This window comes from Phanerochaete carnosa (assembly GCF_000300595.1).
Source record: "Phanerochaete carnosa HHB-10118-sp unplaced genomic scaffold PHACAscaffold_13, whole genome shotgun sequence".
Taxonomy (NCBI): domain Eukaryota; kingdom Fungi; phylum Basidiomycota; class Agaricomycetes; order Polyporales; family Phanerochaetaceae; genus Phanerochaete; species Phanerochaete carnosa.
Window position 1 is genome coordinate 1,123,650 of NW_006767640.1, and position 9,854 is coordinate 1,133,503.

Here is a 9,854-nt window from a genome sequence, read left to right on the forward strand (position 1 = left end):
TCTACACAAATCCCAACAAGACTTGGCCGACTATCGCTCGTTTGTCGGTGACCGCTTAAACCTGGCGGGCCTCGCAGAAGCTCTTCAGGAGTCAACTGCGTCGCCATCGACAGAAGCTCAGCCAGCTCGTGATGATGACTCGCATTACTTCCAGAGTTATGACGAGAACGGTAAGTCCAGGCCTGTTCCTCATAGAACATATGAATCAATCTCTGTGTAGATATCCACGCCGTCATGATCAAGGATAAGGTCCGGACAGCAACCTACGCTTCCTTCATCCTTAGGACGCCAGATCTCTTCCGCGACGCGGTTGTCCTTGACATCGGCTGTGGGACTGGTATTCTGTCACTCCTCGCCGCACGCGCAGGTGCGAAGCGTGTTTTCGCTGTCGATGCAAGTGACATTGCCGAGAGGGCAGAGCAAATTGTGAAAGCTAACGGCTTGGGCCATGTCATTACGTTAGTGCACTTTATTACGATCCAATGTTTCGTGCTTAGTTACGCCGTACAGCGTCATCCGCGGCAAGGTCGAGAACATCCAGCTTCCAGATAATGTGCAGCAGGTCGACATCATTGTTTCTGAGTGGATGGGCTACGCCCTGCTGTACGAGTCCATGCTGGACTCGGTGCTACACGCTCGAGATCGCTTCCTCAGGCCTGGAGGTGTCATGGCGCCCAGCGAGTCGCGCATGATGCTCGGTCTGTGTGAAGCGGGAGATATCTTCAAAGATCGCATCGATTTCTGGAGTGATATCTACGGTGCGTTAAAAATATCCATTTTATGTCTTTGAGACTAATGTGATGGGCGCAGGTTTTGATCTGTCGGCAATGACGAATGATGTTTATGAGGACGCGATCGTTGACATTGTGGGCCCGGAGACGCTCGTCAGCGAGCCTGTGAGCGTGAAGGTTAGCCCTTGTCGTTTACATCTTGATCCACAACTCCTTGACACCCTCCCCAGGATCTCTTCCTCCGCGATGTGACCGCGCGGCAGCTTGAGTTTACGTCGCCGTTCAGGCTCGTCGCCACATGCGACCAGCGCCAGAAGGTCCACGCGCTCGTGCTCTACTTCGACACGTTCTTTACCGAGGACGGTGGCCCCGTGCCCGAGGGCACCGAAGTGCACATCGTGGGCGAGGGCGATTCGATCCTCGCAGAAGTCTGGCAGGTCGGCGGGCGCCGCCACGTCACGCGCCGCATGAGCACGGGCGAGGGTCTCAAGCCGCACGTTCCGAAGGTCAGGAGCTTCAGCACGGGTCCGCTATCTGTCCCGACACACTGGAAGCAGACGCTGTTCCTGCTCCGGGAACCAATTGTCGTTGAAGAAGGTGAGCATCGCTCCCGCTGTGCGTCGGGTGGGAGAGCTTAGCTTACGCTGTTTGCAAGGCACCATCGTCGAGGGTGTCTTCAAGTGCCACAAGAGCGAGGACAATATGCGGGAGCTCGACGTCGAGATCCACTATCGTGTCACGCCTACCGGCGAGAACGAGAAGCCAAGCGAAGTCATCGTTCAGACTTTCAAGGTTCGGTAGACGACCGTTGATTTCATACAAAGGAGGATGTACCTGTATTGTTATCATTGAATATCTATCAATATCCGATCTTCCTGTTCAGTGAGCCTTTCGAGTAGCCGAGGTCTAAGCACCCTTGTCATCCTCGGAATTGTCCCCGTGGGGAGCCTGCCGATGAGCATACTCCAGAGCGACCAGCTTTTATCGATAACGCACTGAACTGCTCTGCTATGTGCTATCTTATTCACCCTTTCGCACCTACGCTTGCTCGCCTCGGTCTCGCAACGACTTGCTAATGATCAGTAATTCTAGAGATAGAAAGCAGAGGCTTTGGATCCTAACAAAGTCAAACAAATGCTGGGCGCTGGGCCTATGTCGGAACTCGGAAGTACCCGAGTAGCCGGAATTAGAAACAGATTTAATTTAGTCACTGAAACGCTCGGTCGACTTGCATCGTACGAACGCACAGCTTAGTAGATATGTGCAAACAAATCGCGCCAAACTACCCCTAGGATATTACATACAGCACTTAATTCAACTACGGACTATGTTTGCTTTTTCTCCTTTGAAGCCAGCCAGAGCGGTGTAATTGCCTGGGCGACAACATTGCCTGCTTTCTCCAACTGTTCCCGGAGGTCGTCATCTAGGATAGTGTTCGAGAGACCGCGAGACCGCCACTTATCTGGGTGAAACCTCCGGTGAGCCTTTTCCACCATAGTCTTGTACTCCTTCTCGCCAACTATTCGTTTCGCTGCTGCGAAGAAGGCCTCAACGTTGCTCCATTCGATCAGATCAAGTGTGTGCGCGTTCGGCGGCATAAGCAAGGGCCAAGGAATGCTTTTGAACGTGAGTGGCTGCGATGCCGAGAATTTGATCTCCTCGAATTCGCTGCTGACCTCCTTGAACCAGTTGACGTGGCGCGTTTCGGTCCATGCTATTCCATACCGGTACCATTTCCTGTCGCGCTGTGAGCATCGCTCCTGTTCTTTCAACGTCGCATCGCGATAGTCTTGCAAGCGTCGGGCTTCGCGCTCTAGCCGCTCCTGCTCTTCGCGCGCCTTGCGCTTTCGCTCTTCTCGCACCTTACGCTCTTGCTCTTCTCGCACCTTACGCTCTTGCTCTTCTCTTGCTAACCGCTCCGCCTCCTGCCGCATGCGCTCTGCCTCTTCCTGCTCTCGCCGCTCTCTCTCTGCCTTCTCCCTTCGGTCCCGATCCTCAATTTCCTTGAGCTCTTTCATCCGCTGGATCATCTCCTCCAGCTCCTCCTGTCTGCGTGCCGCCTCATCCACAGGAGGAGCCGCATCGCGCACCTCCTTCTCCTTCCGATCAGCAGCCTCGCGTGTCGCCTGGACGCGCACCTCCGCCATCTCCGCGTTCACACGCCGCGCCGTCGCCTCGCGTAATGCCTTGTTCGCCTCGTTCTCCGCCGCGCTCGCGCGCGACACGCGATTGAGCACGTCCTGCTGGCGCGCCCGCGCCGCCCCGAGTGCCCTCTGCGCCTCGAGCACCGCGGCAGACACGGCAGAGAGCTCGGTCGTCGCGGACTCGCGCGCGTGCACCGCCTCGCCGTACACGGCTTTCGCCGCATCCTCCGCGCAGATGGACTCCAGCGTGCCCGTCCGCGCGGCCGCCTCGAGCGCTGCCGCCACCTCGCGCTGGCGCGTTGCCTCCTGGAGCTTGCGCTCGTAGTCTGCTCGGGCCTGCGTCTCGGCTTGACGGCGTTTCGTCTCCTTTTCGCGAGCCTGGCGTTTGGTTTCCTCTTCGCGGGCCTGGCGTTTCGTCTCCTCTTCGCAGGCCTGGCGTTTCGTCTCTTCTTCGCGGGCCTGGCGCTCCTGATCTTCTCCGCTTTGGCTGCTCTGGTCGTCCTTGGCCTGCGCCTTAGCTTCGGCTGCCCCTTGCGTCGGCTTCTACACTATGTCAATGAACGTCTCGGCTCGCTGTTGAGCATGAACCTTACCAAGGGTGGATCCTGATCAGGGACGGGAGGCTTTTTGACGTCTGAGTGCTGCACTAGCCGGAAGTCCGCTTGATTACCTGGCTCGAAATATCGGACATGAATGGTGGTGCCATTGAGAACCGTGTCGTTCAGTTCGGCCACGGCGGAAGCAGCTGTGGCGAACAAGGACCTGGCGTGAAAATCGCGATACGAGACTATATTGAGGTGACACGTACCCGCTTCCCGAGTGCTGAAAGAAACATAGCAATGACAATTGGAGCTCCCTTGCTTGGCTACTCGTGAGCTTTAACCTTTTACGTCAATATATGCGCCTGATGATACACTAGAAGTACTTGCTGGATGATGTCGCCAAACTGCAACAGAGCAACGCAATCAGAGTCTACAAATTTAGCATGCAGTCCACCCGCTCTACCTTCTCAAACGTCTTCGGCAAACTGGCAGGCGTGAACTTACTCCCCATGTTCTATTTCGCAATCTAATTCAGCGTGAAAATTTCTGGTCTAGGGTAGGATTGCTTACGCTGCCCGACACGCTATGTGGCGCGAATGTGCGCAACGAAAACGGCTCCATGCGCTGCAGCGTGAAGTGGAACTCGCGACAGTGCAGACGCGCATAGTTCGCGTCTTCCTCGTCCCAATACTCGAGCACGCACGTCCGGTGCTTGTACCCGACGTCGACGTTCGTGCGCACGGACACGAGCGGCCCCGCCGTACGGAACCACCGAAAAATCTGCTGCGCCGTCGCGAGGTGCAGGCCGTGTATGCCGCCGGCGGCCCCCGCCTTGATAAACTGTGCGCAGAGCGGGTCCCTAGGCAGCGCGCTGTCCAGGGACGCCGTGTGCGACAGTGTCAGGACCCACGGCGGCTGCACGTTGGGCACGGTCACACCCTGCATAGTTGCTAGAGCCATTTCCGCTGCGAACGGAGCGCTTCGGTTATTTCTCGCGGGGCGTTAGAGAGGCGCACCACACTTACCGTCCGACAGGCTGGCGAAGTGGATCGTCCACCTCCTCCGTCCTGTCTCCGTTGTGCCCCGCCTGCCTGAGCGAACATCTCCGCATAGGCTTAAGCAGCTCTTTAAGTGATCCCATTTGACCTGTTCTGGCACATCGACTGCGTAGAGCGTTGGCTCGGTTAGCAGGGGATGGGGTCTAGTTTGTCGCTCCGCTTCCTCAGTCGGCATAGTATTGTCCGGAAACTAGCGGGAGGAGATGGAAGAGCACTTGATGCCCTTGGATGGGCGGATCTGAAAGAGTTGCGGGACGGCCAAGGACGAAAAATGCGAGATAGAAATACAAGTGCCTGAACAGCATAGCACAGGAATAAAGCGCTGATATGTTGATGGCGGAACACACGCTTGCCTCGAGTCTTTAAACTATAATGTATGCATGCGCTCAACACGCGCTGTGCCCGGGGTATAGTACACAAAGGCTACCAGACACGCATCTGGTAAATCCCAGCACGAACAAACCAACAATCGCAAACACGCAATTCGTCCCGCTCGGGCGCGTTGTCACCGTGACGGCCCGCGCGCCTCAATTTCGGACACAGCGAGCTTACCGCGCTCACTTCTTCGCCAAGGACGGCGCCCAGGAGGTCCCGCGATCTCCACCGGTCTGGGTCGAATCTCCGATGTCATGCGCCAGCATCGCCTGGTGCTGCTCTTCGCCGAGAGCAACCGAATCTTCGTCGCGGAGACGAACGCCTCAATAGCACTCCATTCGATGCTACCGAAGGTCCGTTGCAGCGGTGGACAGCAGGGCCTGCGGGACGGCTCGAATGCGAGCGACTGAGGCACAAGACCTGATCTCATCGAGGTCAGTGCCGACCGTTTTTGAACCAGATCGCGTCGGCCTAGGAGCTGAACTAGCTCGAAGACATCCACCAGGTGCATGAATCTACCTACCATAGACCACACTGGTCGCACCGATCGCAGCAGCCTCCCGATACTCCTGCGAATGTCGGTTTTCAGCCTTTCGCCGCCTTTCAGGCTCAAATCTACATGATTCTACAACACTGCTGAGATAACAGCCTCCAGATCCGGCCACAGTCAATGGTGCTGGAGAGCGTGCTCCGGTGATTTTCCGCCCGCCTCAAGATGACGTCTGTGAAGGTTAATTGAGATCACTTCAGACTATTTATTTTACCGACATAGCAATAGGCGGGATTGGGCGCCGGAGCTTGGGCATCCGGGCGGCGCATCATTTCTATTTTCGGTACCCGACACTGCCTTCCCGGAATCATGTCAGTAGTTCCAACTTCCCACGACTGGATGTACAATTGGATGCGCGTGATGTCCAATCGTGCCCCGCCCCGCAATCGGGTTTTGGACGTGGTACGAGCTGGTGCGGGCACGCCACGAGAGCCTTACCAGTCACGAGACTGAGTGATTTCTTTTACCTGACACACATTCTCAGCCGAGGAGACATGAAATTAGTCCTCCTATTACAGTAGACAGATCTCATCCAGTCAGTCGGCGATAGTAGTCAATCGACCTTGACCATGTAAGGCCGCGACATCCAGCCGTTTGATACGATAATCATCCCGAGTGCACCTTCGTGCCGACGCGTGCAGGTTTCAAGAGTGTCTGAAACTCTCAGAGATCAAGCTAAACTTATGGAGCGCCTGGACGATTTTGCGCGAGCCGGCACAGTCCTTCGCAGCACCCTCAAGTGAACGATGAGCAAGCTTTCGCATGCGCAATCATTCAAGACGGTAAGCAGGTACTGTATGCCAATATCGAGGGTGTGGCCGCTGGCAATCAGAGGTTTGGCCTGTAGACGTACTCCAGATCACACTTTGGCGAACACGTATTTGAAGCAGATTCAACGCGGCATAGGCAAGTAGATCTTCCGTAGCCTGACTCAGGCCCTTTCCCCTCCGTCCCCTAGCGCACTGACCGCGTTTTGTACACTATATAAGCCTCAGGCCCTCGTCAGCATTCTGCATCACACACCTTCCCCGATAGTACTCAAAACATCCCTGACATCTTCTCCAGGATGCTCCAATCCCAAGCTCAGCAGACGGTGGAGGTGTCCGTCGGCCGAGTCTGCACGATCGCGGAGTACCTTCTCGAGCGACTCGTGCAGCTCAACGTTACAGTCCGTGTTCGCGTGCTTCCTGTACACCTTTCTCGCTTCAATGACGATTCCCTCAGAGCATCTTTGGGGTGCCCGGAGATTTCAACCTCGGTTTGTACCACTCCAAGTGTTCTTGCCCTGCGTTCTGACCCAGTCTTAGCCTTCTTGGACTATATCGAATCGCACTCCAAGCTCGGATGGGTAGGAAACTGGTACGTTGCCTGTCTTTGACCCTTAGGCTATCTACTTATCTATGCTAGTAATGAACTTAACGCGGCATATGCGGCCGATGGCTACGCCCGAGTGAAGGAAGGCAGCATTGGCGTGGTCGTCACCACCTTCGGCGTCGGTGAGCTCAGCGCGATCAACGGTATCGCCGGCGCCTTTGCCGCAACGCATTCCACTCCATATTGTCGGCGTCTCTAGTACTGTGCAGCAGAAAAACAAGCTCGTGCTTCATCACACCTTCGGTGACGGCCGCTACGATATGTATTTCAAGGCCGCCCAGCAGGTCGTTATCTCGCATGCCTCGCTCCAAGACAAGGCTACCGCAGCTGCCGAGATTGACCGCGTCATCACCGATTGCGTCCTCATGGCACGCCCAGTGTATCTCGTACTCCCGACCGATCTCGTTAGCGCGCAAATCCCGGCAGAGCGCCTCCAGACTCCGCTCAATACCGAGCCGCCACAGAACGATCCCGAGACCGAGAGCGTCGTGCTTGACGAGATTGTCAAGCTCATCGAGGAGGCAGAGCGTGGTGTCATCATCCTCGTCGATGCCTGTTCGATCAGGCGCAACGTAAAGGACGAAGTCTTCGAGTTCGCAAAGAAGACGCGTTTCCCCGTTTACTCTACTCCAATGGGCAAGACTGCGATTCCTGAGGACTACGAGCTCCATGGTGGCGTATGTCCTCGTCGACTTCTTGCGCTGCGTCATCTGAGATTTTCACAGATATATGCCGGAGTGACCAGTCGACCAGAAGTTAAGGCGAAGGTTGAGAGCGCGAAGCTCATCATTTCTGTTGGCGGTCTGAAGACTAACTTTAACACTGGCAACTTCACAAACAAAATCTCGCCCGCCCAGACCGTTGAGGTACGCCATCGCACATCAGCTTGAATGCATCGCGCTTACTTCAAGCGTCTAGCTTCATTCTGATCATACCCGCATCCGCCTTGCCACATACCACGGCATTGGCATGAAGCATCTGCTGCCCAAACTGACGGAACGCATGCAGCCCTTCAAAGAAGATGTCAAGGCAATCGACGTCCCCGAGTTCACGCTCCCTGTTTCGCAAGAGGACAACGACAAGATCTCGCACCTCTGGCTCTGGCCACGCCTCGGACAGTTTTTCAAGAAGGGCGACATCATCGTGGCTGAGGCTGGCACGGCCTATTTCGGCGCCCTTGAGATTCCCATGCCCGGCGGCTCAGTCTTTATGTCGCAGTTCCTCTGGTGCAGCATCGGATGGACCGTCGGCAGCACGCTGGGCGCCGCCATCGCTGCGCGCGACATGGGCCTTCCTCGAGTCATCCTGTTCGTCGGGGACGGTAGCATGTAAGTTCGCTCAATTCATCCATCAAAGCACACGTGATTACGATGCCTCTGACAGCCAAATGACGGCGCAGGAGCTCTCGACCATGATACGTTACGGCGTCAAGCCCATCATCTTCGTGCTCAAGAACAACGGGTACACCGCCGAGCGGTATCTACATGACGAGAACGCGCAGTACAACGATATTGCCACCTGGCAAGGCTTCTTCCTCCCGCGTGCTTCCCTCGAGACTGACCCAACGTGACCAGGAAATGGCCGAAGCTGCTCGAAGCCATGGGTGGCACTGAGGGCGAGACCTGTCAGTCTTACACTGTAAGGACCAAGAACGAGCTGTCGCAGCTGCTCGACAATGTCGAGTTTGCCAAGGCCGAGAAGATCCAGCTCGTTGAGCCGCTGATGGACACGCATGATGCTCCCCGTGTGCTCAAGGTCTTAGCCGCGCTCCTTAAAAAGGCGAAACTTGAAGAGTAGCACACCTCGGCGGGGGCCAAGACCGCAAGCCACCATTTTGTGATGAATCACACAACGGGTGTTGTTGTGGAGTCGGAAATTGGCAGGGGGTTGTTTGAGAATAGATTGTAGAGACGAGAACCGGATAGAAAAAAGTGTTGTATTATCCCTGTGTACGAATCCGCGGCGCCTTTTTAGAATGGCTGTCTCAGCAGTCGAGTCGCGATTTTCTCAACGAAGCTAACACTAGTCAATAGGTTCGACATCCCCATATATTTCGTCAATCATTAAGGAGTGGGCGACCAGCGTCGACATGGGCGGCATCGCCACCGCCGTGCGGAACCGCCGGAAGATCTGCCGTCGCGAGGTGCAAGATTTGACGAACTGCGCACAGAGCGTATCCTTGGACAGTGCACTATGCAGTGATACCGTGTACGACAGAGTCAGGGCCCATAGAGGACCCGTGGACACCTGCACGGTTGCCGGAGCTATTTGGCCTGTTCTGGTATGTCGACTGCATGGTGCTTGCCCGGTTGCCCTCCGGATGGGGTCCAGTCTGTCGAGCGGCTTTGTCAGCCTGCATAGTCATATCCAGAAACCAGCGGCAGGAGTTAGAAGAGCCATCGATGCCCTTAGTTTTAAAAGTGGCCTGGATAGCATAGCACATAAATTGAATAAAGCACCGACATGCTTCGAGTCTTTGAACTATGATGGTACATGCATACACTCAGCGCCGCGCACGCATCGCACTCGGAGAATAATATACAAACCTTGCAAAATATATATTCAGTAAATCCTAGCACGAACACGCAATTCATCTCGCTCGACGCGTATTCCTTTCTAGCCCGCGGCCCGCGCGGCGCAATTTCGGACACAGCGAACCTACCGCGCTAACCTCGATGCAATCCAGAGCAAGAGTTTCAGTTCGGCGGCCCAGACACGGGAACTTATTAAGTTACACCGGACTAGCCACCCAGAAGCGCCCAAGAGCGGCTAAGACACGCTGAAGAATTTCCGAAAAGCCCAAAAAATGGCACAAGCAGGAATCAAACCCGCAGCCCGAAAGTAACCGCAGCGTGCTATACCACTAAGACATAAGACCTTGCAAATATGAGCTTGGAATTGTCCTATAATACCACTTTTCTACCTCAAAGTCTTAGCTGTAATATTGTAGCCAATTATCAGGTATTAAAGCATTGGAATGTAATTGTACAAAGGTATATTCTAATGGCATGGCTAAGACATTGAGTCATTAAATATTTGCTATTGATTCTGCTTATTGTACAAATGTATATCCTGATGGC

General features: G+C 55.1%; 3 protein-coding genes across 3 annotated transcripts in view; 2 read left to right on the forward strand and 1 right to left on the reverse strand.

The window, feature by feature from the left end:
• PHACADRAFT_131660 (uncharacterized protein) overlaps window positions 1-1,603 on the forward strand; it is a 3,636-nt gene extending 2,033 nt beyond the window's left edge. Inside the window, exons 7-12 of the mRNA XM_007401804.1 lie at window positions 221-458; window positions 511-758; window positions 811-908; window positions 962-1,168; window positions 1,214-1,328; window positions 1,387-1,603. Of these exons, the coding sequence (XP_007401866.1) occupies window positions 221-458; window positions 511-758; window positions 811-908; window positions 962-1,168; window positions 1,214-1,328; window positions 1,387-1,532 (1,052 nt within the window). The 3' untranslated portion in view covers window positions 1,533-1,603. The remainder of the gene's footprint in view (window positions 1-220; window positions 459-510; window positions 759-810; window positions 909-961; window positions 1,169-1,213; window positions 1,329-1,386) is intronic.
• A 404-nt stretch (window positions 1,604-2,007) lies between these two features.
• On the reverse strand, window positions 2,008-4,377 carry PHACADRAFT_214337 (uncharacterized protein; the record flags this gene model as incomplete). The annotated part of the gene is made up of 6 exons (XM_007401805.1): window positions 2,008-3,418; window positions 3,469-3,620; window positions 3,684-3,697; window positions 3,766-3,821; window positions 3,881-3,931; window positions 3,988-4,377. 6 exons carry the CDS (start codon window positions 4,375-4,377, stop codon window positions 2,057-2,059), a joined length of 2,025 nt encoding a protein of 674 aa, XP_007401867.1. The 3' UTR covers window positions 2,008-2,056.
• A 2,089-nt stretch (window positions 4,378-6,466) lies between these two features.
• Window positions 6,467-8,571, forward strand: PHACADRAFT_167159 (uncharacterized protein; the record flags this gene model as incomplete). Its single annotated transcript, XM_007401806.1, has 9 exons — window positions 6,467-6,568; window positions 6,625-6,658; window positions 6,708-6,759; window positions 6,808-6,892; window positions 6,984-7,451; window positions 7,500-7,640; window positions 7,693-8,102; window positions 8,158-8,315; window positions 8,372-8,571. 9 exons carry the CDS (start codon window positions 6,467-6,469, stop codon window positions 8,569-8,571), a joined length of 1,650 nt encoding a protein of 549 aa, XP_007401868.1.
• Between the last annotated feature and the right edge of the window lie 1,283 nt (window positions 8,572-9,854).